The 22,028-nt window shown below is 35.9% G+C and overlaps 1 protein-coding gene across 3 annotated transcripts in view; it reads left to right on the top strand.

The window, feature by feature from the left end:
* KCNIP4 (potassium voltage-gated channel interacting protein 4) overlaps window positions 1-21,734 on the top strand; it is a 506,159-nt gene extending 484,425 nt beyond the window's left edge. For all 3 annotated transcript variants that reach the window (XM_072622134.1, XM_072622133.1, XM_072622135.1), the window contains exons 4-8: window positions 392-462; window positions 11,521-11,628; window positions 17,573-17,677; window positions 17,902-17,964; window positions 20,224-21,734. In XM_072622134.1, the coding sequence (XP_072478235.1) occupies window positions 392-462; window positions 11,521-11,628; window positions 17,573-17,677; window positions 17,902-17,964; window positions 20,224-20,271 (395 nt within the window). In that variant the 3' untranslated portion in view covers window positions 20,272-21,734. The remainder of the gene's footprint in view (window positions 1-391; window positions 463-11,520; window positions 11,629-17,572; window positions 17,678-17,901; window positions 17,965-20,223) is intronic.
* The last annotated feature ends 294 nt before the right edge of the window (window positions 21,735-22,028 follow it).

Here is a 22,028-nt window from a genome sequence, read left to right as displayed (position 1 = left end):
GAAATAGCTGCTGTGGGAATTAGGGTAGAATCAGTTAAGGAAAAGGCATGAATATATATATTGGTAGAGGGAGTTTCCTCATGAAGAGTTTCCTATTCCAAAGAAATCGCCACTCAGACCCAAATCCAAATTTTTACTAGAATAAATTTAAAAAGATTTCCATTACACGTGGTAAAATTAAAAGGGAGGCTGGTTAAATTCAATTAAACAGAATACCCCATTTTCTAGCCATTTATTTACTGAAGTAGTATTGTGGTGCAATGTAGGGAAAGGGAGAAATTCTGACAGACTTACTCTGTATTTTATGGGTAAAAAAAAAGAGCTCTGCAAACTGTATCTTAAAAACTTGCCTAATCAAGCTGATGGTTGCTTTTTTTTTTTTAAACTTCAGATTCGACAACATATGCACATTTTCTGTTCAATGCATTTGATACCGATCACAATGGATCTGTAAGCTTTGAGGTAAGTCCTCCATCTGACAAATGAGCAGAGGTCCTAACAACTGTTCCTTTAATTTAAAAATTCCTAAACCTTACTGGAAATTCAGCAATTTCATCATATTTGAGCATGGAAAAGTAAAAACAAGGAAAATATTATGCAGGAATCTCTTTTTCAGCACTGAAATTCAAGATAGTTTTAAATTGTGCATCACTCAACAGCAATAAAAATTACATCCGTAGTTAGAGGCCCAACACTTCAAATCTCTCTGGCATGGAGAAAGGTTAAGTCTCCTAATTTCATTAGTAATAGCCATTTGAGGGAAGAACAGTAAAAGCTCAGTTAATGAATCCCCTAGGACTGAAGCTCTTTGATAACAAAGTTAGTCATAATCTTTGAAGACATCTTAATTTGTGGAGGTCAGGAGACCTGGAAACAGAGTAGAATGTAGGTGGCAGATGAATTTAGAAAGTATTCTAGGTTTCAGGGGCTGAGCAAATGATGGTAGCTGAAAATATGGCAGCAACTGGAACAGACAGCTAAAATTAAGTTATGCTGGAGGTGAAAACAGCAATGATGGAGGTAGAGCTGGGGGAGGAGAAAATGGTAGCATTATCACTGCATGCATGGGACGAGGAATTCATTCTAATGCTTCCTATGTGACTGAATTGTTCCAGTTATAGGCTGGCTGAAAACAGACCACACTCCTAAAATGAGACCTTTTTGAAGTGCAATACAAGACATTAATTCATGCTTTGCAGAGAAGTACTAGGGAGAATATATCCAGTTTAGAGGAGACATCGTCTCTAGTAGGGGGAAGACACAAACTCATATAGCTATAATATACAATGCTCCATGAGAAAGATGGAACACAAAGCAAGAACTTGCTTGCATGGGGAGCAGAGGAAGTTTCGTGAGAGAGGTTTTATTTGAGTTAGTCTTTAAAGGATGGAAATGGAATCATTAAGAGGAGAGTAAGAAACTGACATGACTGAAAACAACAACAGAGATTCATCAAATGAAGAAGTATTTCGAGATACAGAAAACAGTGTGAAAAGGGGGGGAAAGTATTTTTGTATCACCACTAGTTGTTACTGTGATCTTTGGAGGCTTTGAAGGCTCACCTCACTTCCTCCTAAACCAGACTGTAAATTCCTTTAGGTCAGAGACAGTATCTACTGTAAACGTAATAGTTTCCCTACTGCCTCTCATACTGCTCTGCCTTCAGCAAAAGCATGAATTAACGTCTTGTATTGCATTTCAAAAAGGTCTCATTTTAGGAGTGTGCCTGGATCAAAAATTCACATGCCATTCCTTTCTTTGCTTACCAGCTTGGATTAGAGAAAGGACTTTCTCCTCTAGTTCCTCCCACCCCCAGCTCCTTCCTTTACTCTGCCTTTTTTCTGGGGCAGGGAAGATATAAGGTTTAGTCATAGCCACAGGAGCTGGGATGCCTCCTTCCCAAAGTAATTCAGTCAACTTTTATTAAGTCGGCTACCTGCAGTGTTGGAGATATGAAGAAAAATAAAAGACCTACTCTCGAGTAGCTTACAGTCTAAGGAACTCCTCTAAAGAGCCACCACAGGTAGCAGTAATAATAGAAATGAAAGACTCACTGAATCAGAGGGACAGTTAATAGCCCCTAATTCACACGGAATCTTCTCTTGCTCCATAAATGTTTGGGTTTTCTGAAGATGACAAAGTCATTCCCCTCCCTGTCCCACTTTCACATGCCCCTTTTAGTAAATTATTTTCTGCTGAAATGAGAAGAAAGAAGATGAGCAAATATGAAATTATACCCATAAATAGGTTATGATGACTTCAGGTAGTCTTTTCCCTACTAAGCCAGAATGGTAGGACTTTTGGTTATATGCAAAATGAAATATGAAATCACTTCAGAGTTGCCTTCTCTGACCCTGATCAAAATTAAAGACATATCTGCAGACACTTGAAACAAATTCATTTATAATAGGGAATCAGGCTCCCAACATACGGTACAATGATGTGGGTGGTATTAGGGGGTTGGGATGGAGAAAAGTAGCACAGCAGGAAAATGGCGAACCTTTTTTCATATCTATCTATCTACCTATCTATCTAAATTTATATTTATTTATATTCTATTTAGAGATAGATAAAACATAAGAAGGGGTGCAGAAAAGGGTAGAGAGAGTGGAAGAGGAAGACAATGTTCTACTCATTATAGTATTTCACAGCCAGAGTGCACTAACGCTTGAGAGGAAGAGAAAGAAATATTCCATCCACTGATGCTGAATTTCATAGCTGGGAAACATTCACCAATATTTGAGGCTTACCTCCCCGAGTCCATTTGCTTGTGGCTCATCTGCCTCTGCTGGATAAAACTTTTGACTGGGAAGTCCATTGGACACCATCACCCCTCTCCCCTGGCAAATGCCTCTCTCGGCCATTTCTCTGTCATTTCTCCTGTTGTTTCTGCTTCTATAAAATATAAAATAGTTATACCTCTTCTCTGCTCCGGTTCCAGAAATTAAAAAGGAATGGCCACATCTCTTAAGATTCTTTGCCATCATTCACATGTACCTCGTGAGATTTTCAATGCCAGCCTTGCCCATGGGATGTTAAATGTGTCTTTATAAATGGCTCCAAGTATAGGCCATGTTAGGATGTTAGAGAAATCAGATGTGGGAGAACAGCAAACTTGATTTGTTGATGATGAAATATTTTAATGGAACATTCTCTTCAATTTTTGAAATATTGCTGGATATAACAAATATTTTCTAACAAAAGATGAAAATAGGAATTAAGTTCATCTAATAGTTTTGTTTTTAATTTCTATCCTTACATAATTGTGACGAATTAGTGGGGTAAGAGCTATGTGTGTTTGTGTCTTCTGGAGGTGATAAAGATACTTTCCTCTCCTTCACACACACACACACACATACACACACATACATATACCTCCTCCAGGTAAATGATTTTCTACTTAAATAAGGAAACAGTCCAAATGCTTAACCTGTGAGAGGAAAAGAAGCAAAGTTTTCACCCAATTTGTGTTTCTGGGATGCCCTACAAAGGGAAGAGGAGTGATTCATGCCCACTACTACCTCAGAAGGAAGAGGGCAAATACAATCCCACCTCTGCAAAAACAAAATAACAACAAAAAAAGAGTTCTCCTTTTTTTCCTTTTTATTTAAGATGCTATGGGCTAAGAATACAGGAATCAAACTGTCGTTCAGTAAAGTTGATGCCAAAAGCTTTTCAGCAGTTTTGTGCATCAGGGAGCAAATGAACCAGTCTCTTCACAGATAAAACTAAGAAGGTACAAATGCAAGTACTCTTGAAAGCAAATTGAGTTTTTGGCAAGTGCTTACAACTTCCTGCTTGACAGATTTCAATTACCGTGTGGAAAAGCTAGGAGCAAAAATGAGATAGGCTACATTGAGTTCCCATTTTACATCAGCACAATATAAGGTAGAAATTCATTTTTAAGTAACTGTTTATTGAAATGGAGACTGCATCATGCAGAAAAGATTGTATAACCTCAGATGTCAATAAAATAGGAGAAAAACTGGTTAGTGCTAGGGGTTCCCATCTGTCTTCTAATATAACTTTAAAGCATGAGAAAAAGAAGGTGCTCAAAAAGGAAAAAGGGGCAAACTAGTTCTTTTGCTTTAACAATGAAACTCAGATTCCCACCCTTGCAATACTGAGCTCTGATAGATGAGCTTTTACTGGATCTTACCCAGAATCAGATGGCAGCTAGGTGGTGCAGTTGATAGAGCACCAGTGCAGGAGTCAGGAGGACCTGAGTTCAGATCTCACCTCAGACATTTGACACTCACTAGCTGTGTGACCTTGGGCAAGTCACTTAACCCCAATTGCCTCATCCTGGGTCATCTCCAGTCATCCAATGAACATCTGATCACTGGATTCAGATGGCTCTGGAGGAGAAGTAAGGCTGATGACCTGCATAGCCCTCCCTCATTCCAAACAAAATCAAGTGCCAGTCATGTCATTATTTCTCTGATGGCATGATCTTCTTCGGCTAAGAAGGATGAACACACACAACCAGAATCAGGCAAACACCATTTCCTAATCATCTCCAAACTATACTGCCTTATAAAAGAACACATACTCCGCTTATGAGAATGAGAACTACTCCAGCAAAAAAAGTCTTGATATTCTCAGTGCTTAGCACAGTCCTTGACACATAATTAGTTCATAATAAATACTTTTTTATTCATTTCTGATCTTGTGATGATATTGGAAGATGGTACACCTGACAGTAATCCCTGCTGATGTGTCTACAAATGCAAAGCCAACTATCTTTTTCACACATGTAACCACCATGTTTTAACTTGGAATGAAAGTCAAAAACAAGCTACTTAGCTTTTTCCTTCTGTGCTTGTGTCCAAGTGTTCTACAACAGCCACATACAAAGAATTTCTGACTTATTACTTGGTCATTATATCATCCATGGTTCACTTCTGTTGACAGTAGGTTTGGTAGAGACCTCTAATCTGCCTCCACTATAACCAATGACTGATCAGAGCAACCACATCAGTAAGAATTTAGGAAGGCTCTATTGATATTGCCATAATCACAAACTCTGTCTGCATCTAGGATGAGTTTGGTTTAATTTGTGCTCTGTGTAAGTTTCTAATGGAAATTCCCCCAAAATCAAGAATCATTTTTCTCTAATGGAGCATAGGACAGTAATAACCCCCCTCCCATCCCTATTGGAATGGATAGCATAATGTGCTTGGGATAGTGTCATTTGGAAAATGAGATTGGGAAGAGTCCTCAAAGGGGGAACCTTGACATTAGTTAATTGAGTAGATGTAGTGGTATTATGCAAAAATAAAGTTCCTATTGTGGAAAGGTACCAAGAGGCACCAAGAATACAAAGATAAAATCTTTGCACTTACGGAATTTATAATAATATAAACTACAGGAACATAGCATGTTCATAGATAACTAAATACAAAATACATGAATAAAGGACTGTTCAAAATTATATTCATCAAGAAAGGCTTTAAATAACACCTGACATTTGAATTGGGCCTTGAAGGATGGGCAGAGGTAAGGAAGGATTACGCTTTAGGCTTGAGGGACATTCTATACCACCTGGAGAAAAGAAATGGAATGCTCCTTGGGGAAAACAAAGTTAACGTGATTAAATGTGACTAAAAGTGACTAAAGGCTAAAGTGACAGAAATGTAGAGGGTCATAAGCAATAATGGTGAGTGATAAATCTGCAAAGGCAAGTGGAAGGCAGATTATGAAGACCTTTAAATGCCAGACGGAGGAGTTTTTATCTAGAGACAATAGTTCTTTAGCAGAAAATTTTGAGGTGTAGTTATGTCTTAGCCTTGCAATGATTGTCTTTTCTTTTTTTGGCAATTACGGGTTGGATGGATTGGAAAGGGGGAAATACTATAAACAAGAAGGCTAATAAGAGGGATATTACAATAGTTCCAGTGCAAAGTGATGCAGACTTGAACCAAGATAAGAAGGGTAGGATGAAAAGAAAAAAAAAAGTGATTCTCCAGTTGTATTGTCCTGGGAGGCAGGAAGGGGATGGGGAGAGTATCTAGGAAGTGTGAGCGATCAACAGCATTGAAAACCAGAAAAATGTCAAACAGAATTAGGATTGAGAAAGGGCCATCCTTTGCTAATAACCTTTGAAAGAGAATTGTCAGCTGTAGGGTAAGGTGAGCATTCATATTATAAAAGACTGAAAGGTGAAGTGTGGTGGTGTTCAGTTCTTTTTCAGTTATGTCTGATTCTTCATGACCCCATGAGGAGTTTTCTTGGCAATGATACTGGAGTGGTTTTCCATTTCTTACTCCAGCTCATTTTACAGATGAGGAAACTGAGGCAAACAAATTTACATGACTTGCCCAAGGTCACACAGTGCCTGAGGCTGGATTTGAACTCAGGAAGATAAGTCTTCCTGACTCCAAATCCAGTATTCTATCCACTGTCCCACCAAACTGCCCTTATGGATAGAGGATATTTCTTTGACAGTGAGTCACTAGACATTTTACAGTTTAAATAGCAGTATTCATTGACAATTTTTCATTCTCAATTGCTGAGGAGGGGAAAACTGGCTTTATGTCAGTTTCCCTGGTTGAGGCTGGCATAGGTCTGTGGGTCTAGCTTTAGTTTTAGAACTATATTGCCTGCAAAAGTCTGTCTATGATTACTTGCACTTACTCCTGGGAATATATATTACTTAAAGAAGACATATGACTACAGAGTTTTTTGGTTTAGGGTTTGGTTTTGGGTTTTGTTTTTTTTCTTTTGGTCCAGACCTGAAATTTCATCATTAGGGAATTTATATTGTGGGAAAACTCCCTTCCCCAATGAGATTGGCAAATTATCTGTAATTTATGGCCTAAACAGTTACCTTAAGCATTTGAAAAGTTAAGTGACATGTCTAAAGTCACACAGCTAGCATATGTCAGAGAGACAACTTGAATCTGAGGTTTAACTCCCCTATGTCATACTTCCTCTCTTACAGATGTTCAAGTATACTATATGTATCCACCTTATAAGACTGTGTGTATAAAGCTTGTTTAAATAGGTAAATGTGGCTTATGGGATAGCATTGATAGATATAGTCTAGAATCTGAACTACCTCTTCAGAGAGCAAAGGCCATGAGTGCACTGCCAGGCTGCATTCAAAGGGGATGCAGGAGACAGACAAGGTCTGGGACAGTCAAAGTCGTAGAATCTCTTCCCTAGTTTCCAAGAGGAATATTAACTTAGAATTATATCTATCTGCTACCTTTCAAATATCTCTGGTCTAAGGATATGATAGGCTCAAGAATAAAAGCTACTTTCCTGATTACTCTGGAGAACAACTTACAAGGTTAGTCCCAGCCTCATAACACCAAACGCTAGTTACACAGAAGACCATCACAAATAGAAAATAGTGAGCAAACCCTATCCAAGCAAAATAACATGAACAAATTAGAGAAATTGAATAGCATAGAATGCAACAAAGAATACACAAGGGTGAATGAGTTCTTCATTTGGGAGAGAGGTAGAATTTCATTTCAGTCAAGAGAGAGAATCATCTCACCTAGAGAAGATCCATTTTAGAATCACAAGCAAAGTCAAAGGAATGATGGAGCTGGCTTTTCCACGAACGTCCTCTATTATTCCAAAGTCTTTCTCTTTCCACCACCACTTTGGAGCTTCTTTCTCCATGTGACTCTCCCAAAGAAATTCTGGAACCAACTTAGTAAGTCCCTTATGGCAGGCACACTTATCTTACTCAACCTCCTTTCTAGCAAATTAAGAGTCCTTTCCTGAGTATGCAACACAGCAAACAACTGTTACTGCCTTCTCTAACTGAATGTGAGCCCAGTTATTTATAAAAATAATTATAATTTTCCTTTTAAATTATAACTATTATGGCTAGAAGTTTAATTTACTGTTTTATTTTTCCATATGTATTCCTTTCAAATCTGTCCCTGCATAACAGAAAGAGAATCTGAATCCATGCAATACCAATTACAGTAATTAGTGGATTGGTGTACAGTTTTTCATTATTTCTTATAATTTTAAGCAACCTACTGTTGTAGGTTTTAGATTATTTAGATTTCTGGTTCTCAATATTCTTAACTCTGTCCTAGCGACCAATAAGCTGTTTTCCCTCAACCTCTAGGTGGTCTCCTTTAGATGGGTCACTGATCACTCCACTCTCTTACGTTCTTTTTGGAAGAAGGGATTTGAATCAAGGAAAGAGTACTATGTTTTTTGAGATGAGTTTCTACCCACACCAGCCCAAGCCTTATGTCACTGTGACAATTCTTGCTGAGAAGAGAGCACATTAAGAAATTCATGTTTGTTAACTACTTACAAATAAAAATTAACATGTAAGGAAAATGAAAAATTATTTTTACCGGCGGATGTGACATTGAAGAATATTGTTTTGGGTCCCACATGAAAGGATTCAACATCTCTTTTATAGTCTTTGCATTGTTCTATTTGATTGGAAGCCATCCTTTTGAATTCAATCAAGATTATTCTTCATTAAATGTCTCCTCTGTTCCAGGAATGATATTCTAATTGCACTGGAAATAAAGATACAATGAATGAAACCATCCCTACTCACAAGGAGTTCACCTTCTAATGAAAGATAGTGAATAAATGGGATCAAATGAACTGTCTGTGCTGAAAATGTGAAATGAAGAATTTAGCAAGGTTACAAATTTTGCAACTAGAACTGTAATGTAGTATAATGGTTAAGTACTTCTGTTAGAAGTAAGCCCGTCTAACAAGCCCCCAACAGTGAGAAACATGCTCACCTTAAATAAAGAACAATACCTATTGTGAAATCAGGAAAACCTTTATTAATGCTTACATCCATTCCCCCTGAACGGACGGGTAGCCTCCCCAGTAAGGTTACAGGAAGACTACAACATGTGCAGGAAGATGGGGTTTCTTTTACTGTTTTCTGAACTTTGGATCTCTCACGACACTGTCCCCTGGCCATGTGACTCCATGTTCTCCTCTCTGATAGGCCTTTCCTCACACAGCTCCTTGGGCCTGCTCATTAGTTTCTGACCTCTAACCTGTCCATGCTAGGTCACAACCCTTATCACCTAGGAATGTGGACAACAGGACTTTCTTACTTCCCACAAAATCCCCTTTTTTCTTTATTAAAATTTCTGTTTCCACACCTAAATCCAATCAATAAATACCTCCTCACATTCTTTCCCCCCTATGAATTCTTCCCTTCATCTATCCCCCTTTATATGAATATGGAAAGGGAGCACTGACTAATTACAAGGGAGCAGTCCCCTTGTTATAAGTACAGATACAGAAATTCAAAATACAAAGGTAGATCAATGAATTATCCATTCAGAGTTTCCATCTCCTGCAGTAGTCTGGGGAGGAACATTATCTGATGCATTTTTCTGGTCCGGTTGCTCATTCAAGCTATCGTCAGCGCAGCATCTCAGCATCTTCTTCCCTTTATTTTCTTGTAGAAATTCAGATGTCCACTCTCCTATAAAACTGACCTTAATACTATTTTACATGACCATTCCTTAGCTTTATACACTTATCACTCTTACAAAATCAAAATTGGAACTCTGGCCAATTGTCATGTTTAAGAAATTCACATTAGAACTCAATTTTTACATTAATTTATTCATTTCCCCCATCAGAAAGATGAGATTTTGCTATGGAATTAATAACAGGCTCCAGTACTCACATAAATACAATAATCATTTTTAACACAGTACGTATCACATCATAAAATAATTCCAACTTCTGTTCATGTGATGCTTCTTTTAAAGCATTTACAATATGGATCGGAAACCACTTTTCTTTTAACATTAACCAACTGAGACAAAATAATAACTCTGTACGCTAACCTTCCAAACCCTTGACCGGATTTGTCTCCACACTATTACTAAGAATTAAAGGACCCTAACTTATTGTTGTTGGTCTAAAATCCTAAGCCTAATAGCTTAAATTTAGACTTAACCTCAGATGTTCCCCTACCAACAATCTATTATTTAATAAATCTAGCATTATGCTTACAAAACTTTTTATTATAGGAAATTGCCACTAAGAGCAGGGACATTGCAGAGAAACTTTCTTACTTCCCACACTTCTAATCATCATGTGGTTTATAGATATCTCATTGCCATTTTCACAACCAGATTCTCATCATTTTATTGTTCTATATTTCAAGGGATCCTACCAGTGTTGCTAGTTACACCTCCCAGCAGTTCACATCACCACCCATGTACTCTTCCTGTCCCATGTAATTATTGACTATGTCTTCCTGGATGTATTCTATATTACAGCTTAGGCTTATACTGGAAAGACACTGCAAAGACACCAGTTATGCTTCTCATTTTCATTTAATCACCTATTGAAGGTCAGAGGGATCAGAAGATGCTAAAAGTACTAACAAAAACCTCCAAGAAATCAAAATCCAAGAGAATAGCATCGATTTTACTAAGTGAATCTTAATTGTCTAGTGTAACATCCAGGAGTTTACTGCCCTAGTTTTCAGTATTTTACAACTGACTGTCATGAGTTTTATATCATCTTTACTTTTTTTTTTTTTTGATGCACATAACACACAGGTCTGCATATTCAGTACCCGTCTTTCAGTCAGTACACATCACTCACTGTCTATTGAGTATTTCAAACTCAATACATCTAAAATCATTACCTTCTCTCCAACTGACCCTTCTTCCAAATTTCACTATTTCTGTTGAAGGCACGCTCATTCTTCTGGTCTTTCAGGCACATGTCCTCAGTGACAACCTTGACTCCTCGCCACACATCTAGTCAGATACTCTCTCCTCCACAATGTCTTTTTTTCTCATTGATCCCATTTCTCTACTCCACAACCATTACTTTATTCCAGACACCTAAAACTTCTCACCCAGATTATTGCGACAGTCAATTGATCTCTCTGCTTCTCCCTGTTCCAGTCCTTCTTCCACATAGCTGTCAAAGTGATATTCCCTAAGCACAGATCTGACCATATCATTTCCCCTTCTCAAACAACCCCAGTGACTCCTGATTGGCTCTAAGATGAAATATAAACTCTTCTGTTTCGCCTTTAAAGCCCTTCACAATTCTGTCCCAATCTGTGGTTCCAGTCTCATAGTACACTGTTCTCCCTCCCATACTGTATGATCCAGTAAAACTGGCCTTAATTGTTCCTAACACGGTACTCCATTTCTGCATTTTTGTACTGGCCATGTCCCATGATTGGAATGCAGCCCCTCCTTATCTCTACTTTATAGATTTCCTCTCTTCTACACTCAGCTCAAGTACCATTTTCTAATTGAAGTCTTTCCTAATTCACTAGTCCCTTCCCTCTTTAACTCTATTTCATTTGTCTAACTTATATTTATTATCCATATATTTGTATATAGACTTGTTCTGGAATGTAAGATTTTGAGAATACGAATTGTTTCATTCTTTATATTTGTGTCGCCAGAACCTAGCACAGTGCCTGGCACATAGTTATTGAACTCTTTGGGTAAAATGCTTACTGCCTGATGGATTTGTCTAGATTATACTGTACCCTACTAAGCTGTAATTTTCTCTCTTTAGGACTTTGTGATGGGTCTTTCCATTTTGCTTCGAGGGACGGTACAAGAAAAACTCAACTGGGCATTTAATTTGTATGACATAAATAAAGATGGATATATAACTAAAGAGGTAATAATTTTCTTCTAGGCATAGCTAATTTTAATTTTTAATGCTGATACATTCTGTTTTGATACAATTATTTCCCAATAAAATTTCTCCATAGAATCTTCCCTTAAAAATGTGGCTGAACAAGTTGTGGTACATGATTGTGATATAATACGATTATGTTATTAAAAATGATAAGCTCAATAATCTTAGAAAATATGGAAACATGTGCATGAAATAATGAAGAGCAAAATGAGTAGAACCTAAAGAACACTGTATGCAATAATAATAATATTGTTTAAGAATGACATTGAGTGAAAAAGTCATTTTTACTGTTGTAAATATCCATATTAATTGTAAAGGACATATGAAGAAAGATGCTATCTGCATACAGAGACAGAAGTAATAAATAGAAATTTGCATAGAATAATTTCACATATATCTAGATAGATAGATAGATAGATAGATAGATAGATAGATAGATAGATAGAGAGATAGATAGAGAGATAGAAAGAAAGAAAGATAGATGCCTATTTGTGTCTAATGGTAGCCATAGAGGGGGATGAGGGAAGGAAAAAAAGAGGGGAAATAAATTTGCATAACTTTATTATATATTGAAAGGGAATAGTAATTTGTACATGATAGGTTTTCAGTTTTATGTGCAATCATATTTCTTATTATATTGTTATAGAAATGCTTGGTTTATTTCATAAATTAAAAATGAAACACATTTTTAAAAATAGCTAAGCAAAATCATCTAATTGTGACTGACAGAACGTGTTACTTTCTGATGCTGTACTTTGCCGTTTCTTGACAAAAAGGAAAGTATATTTTAAGTTCAGTCAAAAGAATTAATATCAGTTGCTATATTTGACCTCAGTTCTGTTTTCTTTTTGGGTTATCTCCATTTACATTATTGTAATCATTGTGGATACTGCTCATATGGTTTTGCTTTTTTCACTCTGCACTAATACGTGCCAGTTTTCCAATTTTCCCATGAATTCTTCAAATCCTTTGTTCCTTATTGCACATTATATCACACTTCATGATCTTATTCATTTCCTAATCACTGTGCACACAATTAATTTCCAGCTTTTGCTATTATAGATAATGCTACTATAAATATTTGTGTGTATCTACATTTGTTCTGCCCCTCTCAAAAATTTGTTTTGCTCCTGACCATTGCATCCCTTGATCCACCCTCACCTTTATAATCCACCTTCCGCTCTCTCTTATCCTCTTCCCCTCCTATTTCTCTACTGGGTAAGATAGATTTCTATACCAACTGAGTGTGTGTGTGTGTGTGTGTGTGTGTGTGTGTGTGTATGTGTGTATGTATTTCTTCTTGAGTCAATTCCAATGAGAGTGAAGTTCAAGTACTGCCTGCCATTCCCCTGCCCCATTATCCCCACTATTATAAAAGTTCTTCCTTGTATTCCTCTTTTATGTGAGAAAATTTTCCCCATTCTGCTTCTCCTTTCCCCCTTTCCCAGTGCATCACTTTTTCTCATCCTTTCATTTTTTTAAAGATTATCACATATCACACCATTATCATTATCATTATCATTATCACACCATGACCTTTATCTAGGTAGACTCCCTCTAACTGCCCTAGACATGATAAAGTTCTTGGTAGTTACATGTATCATTTTCCCATATAGCAATATAAACAGTTTGACTTTATTGAGTCCTGTACTATTACCCTTTCATTTTATGCTTCTCTCAAGTCTTGTGTTTGAATGTCAGATTTCTATTCATCTCTGATCTTTTCATCAGGAATGATTAAAAGTCCTCTGTTTCATTAAATATCCTTTCCCTTCCCCCTTCCCACCATGAAGGATTATATTCAGTTTTGCTGGGTAGATTATTCTTGGTTGCCTTTTGGAATATCATCTTGCAAACGTTCCATTTCTTTAATGTGGAAGCAACTGAATCTTTGTGATGCTGACTGTAGCTCCACAATATTTAAATTATTTTTTCCTGTCTGCTTGCGATAATTCCTCTTTGACTTGGGAGCTCTGGAATTTAGGTATAATATTCCTGGAAGTTTTCATTTTGGGATCTCTCTCAGGAGGTGATTGATGGATTCTTTCATTTTCTATTTTAACCCTCTAGGTTTAAGATAGTATGACAGTTTTTCTATTATAATTTCTTGAAATATTATGTCTAGGATCTTTTTTTTATCATGGCTACCAAGTTGTCCAATAATTCTTAAATTCTCCTCAATCTATTTTCCAGGTCAGCTTTTTTAAATGAAATAGCTCACATTTTCTTTTTTTTTTTCATTTTTTAAAATTTTATTGTATTATTTCTTTTAACTTCATCTTACCCAATTTTAATTTTGGAGGAATTATTTTCTTCAGTGAGTTTTTTTAACCTCCTTTTTCATTTGATCTATTCTACTTTTTAAGTTCTTTTCTTCAGTAAATTTTTGTACCTCTTTTACTATTAGACCAATTCTGTTTTTTAAGGTGTTATTTTCCTCAATATTATTTGTATCTCTTTTAGTATGCTGTTAATTCTCTTTTCATCATTTCCTTTCATCATTCTTATTTCTTTTCTCATTTTTTCCTCTACCACTCTTACCTTAACTCTTCTAGGAAGTCGTTAGGTTTCTGTCTAATTATCATTTTTCTTTGAGGCTTTGCTTGTTGATGTTTTTAAGTTATTGTCATCTTTTGATTTTGTATCTTCGTCTTCCTTGCCTCTATAGTAGTTGAGATCAAGGAGTGTGTGTGTGTGTGTGTGTGTGTGTGTGTGTGTGTGTGTGTGTGTGTGTGTGTGTGTGTGTGTGTGAGTGCATTTGCTAATTTTTGCAGCCTATTTCTTCACTTTGAACTTTATGCTAAAACTGGGCTCTGTTCACCAGAGGATGGGGTCCTAAGCTTCAGGACTTTTTGTACTGCTGTTTTCAGAGCTAGTCCTGTTGGTCTGCAAGTTTTTGGTGCTTCCAAGGTAGTATTATCCTAGAAAGGTGTGATAACTGCTTTCTTGGTCTGCACTCTGATCTTTAACCAGGAGAGGCTCCTGCTCCCATGTAGAGGCAAGTACTAATGCTCATCTTGCCTTCAAATTGAGACCAGGGTCCCTGCTTTCTTATGACTCTCTACAAGTGTTCCTCTCCACCCTGGAATTGTGACCCAGAACTGTTATAGGCAATAGATTTGCCAATCAGTGCTAGCTGTACCTAGTCCCAGTAAAGGGTTCCCTAAAATCTCCTTCTGATTAGTTGTCTGATCCCTTTACAATCTATGGGCTGAAAGCTCCCAAAGCTGCTGCTCGTGCTACTATTGTAATCATCAAGACCCACCACTGGTGCTGACACCACAGACTTTGTGCTCCACATAGCTCTCTATCCAGGTGTCACAGACCTCTCATATCAATCTTCTAAGTTTCTTTAAGCTGTAAAAATGTCTTACCCTGAGTTTTTTGTGGGCTCTAGTGCTCAAAATTTGGTAGGTATAGTGAAGAGAGGCAAAGAGAAATAACACATTATGCTTAAAGACATCATAAATAATGGTAATTAAAGGAAAAGCTAACCAAGGTTCAAAAAAGAATTAGCAAAACAATAATTGTAGGTTACGTTAGCATGCCTGTTTTAGGACTAAATAGAAGTAGCAAATCAAAAAAGAAAAGAAAAGGAAATTATAGATCTAAAGAAAATTTTGGAAAAACTAGATCTAACATACCCATAGTGATTATTTAAATGGGAATGTAATGGAATATGCTTACACTTTAGCATCATAAAGCACATTTACCAAAAATAAACAAACAAAATCCCTACTCATATGCAAAGATTAAGAATTCATAAAAAAATGCAGAAGGACAGAAATATTAACATTTTATGTACCATAATAAAATAAGAATCAATCAGGGAAATATGAATAAAAAAGAACCAGATATAAATTAAATAATAATGCCTAAGTAATAAGAAGTTAAAGAACACATCACAGAATTAATAATTAAATACATTAAAGAGAAAGAAAATAATAAAACAATATACCAAAATTTATAGGATATAGTTAAATCAGTCCTTAGAGAAAATTTTTATCTCTCTGAATATTTTTATTAGCAAAATCAATCCAGAACTTATTAGGTACTTCCTGTGTTCCAGGCACTGTAACAAATGGTAAGGATACAAAGACAAAAACAAAATACTCCCTTAGTTCAAGGAACTTGCATTTTGTCAGGAATAACACTATATAATGTGAATAAATATAGATGTAAATAGATATATAACACATATGAATCAAAATACAAAGTAATATTTTTGGATAAGCATTGTCAGTTGGGAGATGAGGATCATGAAAGGTCTCATGTAGGAGATAGTGTTTGAGCAGAAGTTTGGAGGAAATCAGGGACTGGAAGCATGGAAAATTATGAGGAAGCACATTCCCAGAATAGACATCATCCCAGTGAATTCCTCAGACCAAATTTCCCTCTTCAGTTACCCCTCTCTTCTATGCACGTCTATCCTTATTAGAATGAAAGTTCCTAGAGGGAAGAAACTGTTTCCATTTGTACTAGCATTCTCAGTACTTATAGTACCAGGCACTAATAAATGCCTAGTAAATCCTTTTTCATTCACTCATTAAGAACTATTGCTAGGGGGAAATTCTTAATCAAACAAGGAATAAAGGGGATTATGAAAGACAAAATAAACTTTTTTTGATTACATAAAATTAAACAAAATCATTACAACTTAAAATTAGAAGAAAAGATATGGCCAGGGAAGATATTTGCATTTAACATATGAATAAATTCTGATATCAAAAACATATGAAGACTTGAAATGAATCTAAAAGACCATCATTCTCCAGTGGATAAGTAGTCAAAGGGCATGAACAATATTTTCAAAAGGAGAAAAGCAAACTGTCAATTTCTGTCTGAAAGGAAGTCAATTCAGCAAATATTTACTGAGTATCTACTCTATGCCAGGCACTGTGCTAAGTACCTGGGATATAAAAACAAAAATGAAATAGTCCCTACTCTTAAAGGGCCTAGTTTTTCCTGAAACAATGTTTGCAACGATAAATATATAACAAATCAAAGTAAATAACGGAATAATTTAGAAGGGGAGAATGAACACTAATTGAGAGGAGGCAGCTGGTCTATGCTTTGAAGAAGCTGTGAATTCTACAAGGTTGAGAATTCAAAATAAAAGAATTCTCATACTTATTAAGTTGAAAAAAGATGGCAAAAGAAAAAAAGTCCATAGGGGAGATGGAATTAAATTTTGGGAGTGCTAGGGGGTGGCAGACATAGCAATGCACTCTTGTAGATATCGTAAGCTGGTTCACTTACTGGAAAGTAATTTTGAATCATACAAGAATTACTGAATGATTTATTTGTTTGACCCAGAAATCCAATTACTGGGATTTATACCCCAAGAAGATTGACTGAACAAAAAAGACAATATGTGTAAAAATGTTTATAGTAGCATTATTTGTGACAATAAAAAGCTAGAAAAAAAATAAGATGTTAGAGTGAGTAAATAAATTGTGAGATATATGTAATATAATATAGGCATATGTGTGTATGATGTCAGTAGGATATTATTCTGAAAGAAATGACAAAATATGTATAAAGTGATGCAGAGTGAAGAAATATACGATGACTACAAAAATGTTAATAAAGATAAGACTAAATGGTAACAGAATTCAGAGATAAATTACAGGCAATTCAAATTAATGCACTTCTATTAAACAGTCAGCCACAGAAATGAAAAGTAACATATATAATCAGTCATAATAACTTGAGCACTTTTGCTTAACTGTTTTTGAGGAATGTTCTTTGGGGGGAGAGGTATTCTTTGGGTGTTTGTTGGAAAATGTTTATGGTGTTAAACAAAATGCAGGATTGAGATATGAAAAAATGATATGAAATGATAAATGAAAAATAGAGAATAAGAGATATCATGATATGCGTCTCTCATCCATGTCTTACTCAAGCTACTTTTTCTTTTCAGGAAATGCTTGATATAATGAAAGCGATATATGATATGATGGGTAAATGCACATATCCTGTTCTTAAAGAGGATGCCCCCAGACAACATGTGGAAACATTTTTCCAGGTAGGAACTGAAAAGGGGGACATTAGAAATGCAGAGTTAGAAGCTCCTCCACTAAATACTTCCTTATAATTTTTATAGTTTAAAAATATATGTAGTATTACACGTAAAATAATTAAAGATCAGAACATGGAGCATCTTCAGAGGTAGTAGGTTTCCTTTCACTGGACATCTTTACACAAAGTGTTATTATTATCGTAACACTAATATATCTTATTTCTGAACAGAAAATGGACAAAAATAAAGATGGGGTAGTTACCATAGATGAATTCATTGAAAGCTGCCAAAAAGTAAGTATCATAAGTAAGATACCACATCCCCTCAGTTAGCTTAATTACTAGGCACAGTGCTGTCAGCTAACCCTCTCAAACCTTTATGTTTCTATATACTCAGGGCCTGACCTTCAAAGGTTGATACTAGGCTAGCCCAAAGGTAATAATAAATAGTAATAAAAAGAGAAGCAATTCTGGCAGCTAGGTGGCGCAAGACCTGGGCCTGGAATCAGGAAAACTCATCTTCCTGAGTTCAGACTGGTCTCAGACACTTACTAGCTGTGTGACCTTGGGCAAGTCACTTTATCTCGTTTGCCTCAGTTCCCTCATCTGTAAAATGTGCTGGGGAATGAAATGGCAAACCGCTCTGGTATCTTTGCCAAGAAAACCCCAAATGGAGTAACAAAGAGTTAGACGCAACTGAACAACACGAGAACAATGTTATGTAGTTGATAAAGTTCATCTTAAAGTCCTCCTATCGCTGATGATATCAGAGGAAGCTACTGAGTCAATATTAACAAATAGTAATTTATTTTAAAAGCACGTGGCCTTAAGAATAAGCATGTGAATCTCCTCATGAGTGCCATATTTAATACAGAGAATGTAGACAATCTAGTTCCTATCAGGATATAGGAGAGTAACCTTGACAGGACGGATTATGCGGCACTTTTTGCCAACATTAGTATTTTTTAAAGTGTGTGGATATTTCTGCATCACAATCATGCCGTGTGTTGGAGAGAGAGGATGGTTCTATGTCTATCTACAACAGTTACAAACTATTTAAAACTTCCAAAGTTCATTTGTGCTTGAGAAACATGGTGTACCTTTATACCATACAGGTAACCAAACACATCACTGCTCATCAATGGCAAAGTATGCACTAGAGTTGAAAACCAATTCTCAATAAAGGTGTATCTTTATTTATAGCTACTTCCCCTAAATGTTTATAGACAACTTATGGTAGAATGCTTTTAAAATGCTAAATCGGAAAAATTAAACATTTTTGCTCTCTAGCCTTTAAGTACTAATGAGAGGCCATGTAGTAGAATGAAGAGAACACTAGACTTAAAGTTGGGAAGCCCTTGATCCCAATCTCATTTCAGATATTTTCTAGCTGCATGACCCTGGCCAAGTCACTCATCCTCTTAGAGACTCAGTTTCTTCATCTGTAGTTCCAGTGAGAAACTTGGACTGGAAGTGCTCTAAGGACCCTATCATCTCTAAATCTATGACCCTAAAGTGATTCTACTTCAGTCGTTGAATGTCACATTTTCATGATGTCTAAAATAGGGTTTTGTTTTTAATTCCCCGTCCTCTCCAGTAACCCTTTCAGCTTATACATGTATTTCAAGGTACTAATGATTGAAAAAACCAACCAGGTTGATATAAATCTTTAATGCTGCTTCTAGTATAAATTATCTTCTCATAGAAATTCCACTACCAGCAATGGAAGCCATGATGACTTCAGGAGTATAACTGCCTCCAGGGATATTCCTGGAAAACATCTTCAAACCGACCAGTTCCTCAATTTCAGTGAAATCCACTGAGATGTTAGGTTCCTACAGCACTGAGAAGGTCCTATATGGCCCATAAATGTTAGAGGTATGACTTGAACTCAGGTCTTCCTAGCTTTTAGAGAAGCTCTTATATTTAAAGAACCTCTCACATTTCTGGAAAACATCCTTAAGGACAAAAAACTGCCCAAACGTTCTGCATCCATACCAGGCTTCTTCAATAAAAATCTTCCTCTGCCATTTTAAGAACCATATTTATAGAAGTGGACCTATAGAACTTAGGATCTATAAGAATCTTTAGGGAGCGATTACTCCAATGGCATCATTTAGCTTTGCTCTTTTGTACTTCTCTCTGACCCGGCTTTTTAGCTGAATCCCCTGTCTTGGACCTACTGTTCCTGTTATAAATTATGTTTATATGTTGTTGAGTTTGGGGAGATTTCAGTTATCATAAAAAAATAGTTATTTAAAGTCTTGACAACATACCAACCTAAAAACAATATAGAAAATTAATAAATAGAATCTATATTTAAAAAATATATATTTATACACATATATCTTTATATTAAGGTATTAGCAGTTTACAAAAACAATACTTAAACATCTGCTATTTTATTGCCTAAGTTGTGGTGGTTGTTATGTGTGTGGTTGCGTGTGCATTCAAGTGTACATTTTAGAGTGGGGAATGGGAGGTCAGGGTAATAGCATACCTTGAATTGAAACAATTCAAATTTAATCTATGTGTTTTTGTCTCCTTTTACAGGATGAAAATATAATGCGCTCCATGCAACTCTTTGAAAATGTGATTTAACATGTTGGTTAGATCATGAATTTAATAGACAAATGTGAACTATTCTAAAACAATACTTAAAGTTGGAGTTACCACTTTTAGCATAGACTGCTCAGCTTTACACTGAAGCATATTATGCAAATAAGCTTTGTTTTATTATAAAGCCATCCCCAAATTTATTTCCAAGACATCAATTTGCATCCTTTTCATTATGCCACTGAGTTAGTAGGATGTTCCAAAAATTTCCTACCATGAGGCTATTCAAAGAAATGGTACCTGCCAAACACATAATTTTATTGATATTCCAACCCTGGGATTATTGAGGCTTTTGCACATCAAAGTGATGTTATGATAGTGTTTTTTGCTACCCATTTGTATTAGAATGTAACCCCAGGATTATAAATGTTTTTTCTAAAATACTGGCATCAGTGTTTAATTTACAGAAATTAGATTTCATTTCCATATTTGTATGCTGTAATCCCATTTATATACTTTGAGTAAACAAAAACAATTATCACTATTAAAAAATTATTATGCAGTCCCTATTTTTGTGGGTTTTCCTCCTTTTGTTGAAGTCTCCTTTTGCTGAAGCCTTTAATTCATTTATCTGGCATTTTTCTACTATTAGAACTAAAATCATTTATTACCAGATGACAGCATACTTCTTTTGAATAAGGCTTATTAATAAGCATTTGTTGGTTTTCCGTATTAGAACCCAAATCCCACATAACATATTAATTTGGGACTTGCTCAATATGATGCCCCTAACTAGGCTTCACATTTCCTATTAAAGAAAAAAAATTAGTGGATCCTAGTATCACTACATGAATGACCGAGGCCACAATATCCACATTGTCTACAATGAAGACAAGAATCAGTTTAAATTAAGGCTCACAAGTAGATGAGCATCCAGTAATACACATTCATGCCAAGGTCAGGTTCATCTCTGGCCTGACCTTGTCCCTTGCATTTCTATGACACAAAGAACCCTTACCTATATATCATGGGGAAGAACATTAGCATAATTTCATTTTGAAGGGAAAACTATCATATTAATAACTATAACGGGACAGTAGAGAATGTCCTATTGTTTCAATTATTTAACCATCATGTGAATGGATTAACAGCACACAAGCCCCGATTTTAAATATCATTGTTTCTGTCAAGAAACTTAGGCCTATAAAGTCTCCACAATAACACTAAAGCTACAACCATCTTCATTTTTCTGCAAATACCACAAAGACAAAGAAGATTCTGGGGTAGAAGGGATTTTGCAACTTTGTTTCACAAAAATATATCAGGGATCTATTCTGGTGTAAAAATAAGATGTTGAAGAATGTTCTGCTATCACCAGTGTAGGATTAAGTGTAGTACAATACATGTACACCTGAAATTTGCCATTAGAGTATGTGTGTAAGCTTAATGTATACATTTTGTATTTTAAAAAGGAAAAATAAACAAAAGTAGAATGTATATAACCCTAACGTTTATGTTTTAGGTCTTCTTTTTCCCCTTAAAAACGTAACTTTTTTTTTTTATTTTCATTGACTTATTTCAAGGTTCCAGCACAGGGGAAAGCTATGAATTGGGAGTCAAGACCTGGGTTCAAGTCTTGGTTATGTTATTTATTAATTGGTAAGTCACAACCTCTGTGAGCCTGTTTCCCCATCTATAAAATGAGGATAAAATGGAAAAAAAAATTCATTGTGTTGCATTTTTTAAGCTACTGTAATCTTCTTTGACGTTTTTGAGCCCCTATAATCTATAGGGAGCACTAT

Source organism: Notamacropus eugenii, chromosome 6 (assembly GCF_028372415.1).
Source record: "Notamacropus eugenii isolate mMacEug1 chromosome 6, mMacEug1.pri_v2, whole genome shotgun sequence".
Classification (NCBI taxonomy): Eukaryota; Metazoa; Chordata; class Mammalia; order Diprotodontia; family Macropodidae; genus Notamacropus; species Notamacropus eugenii.
The sequence above is the reverse complement of the archived record's forward strand: the minus strand, read 5'-3'. Positions and strand labels throughout refer to the sequence as shown.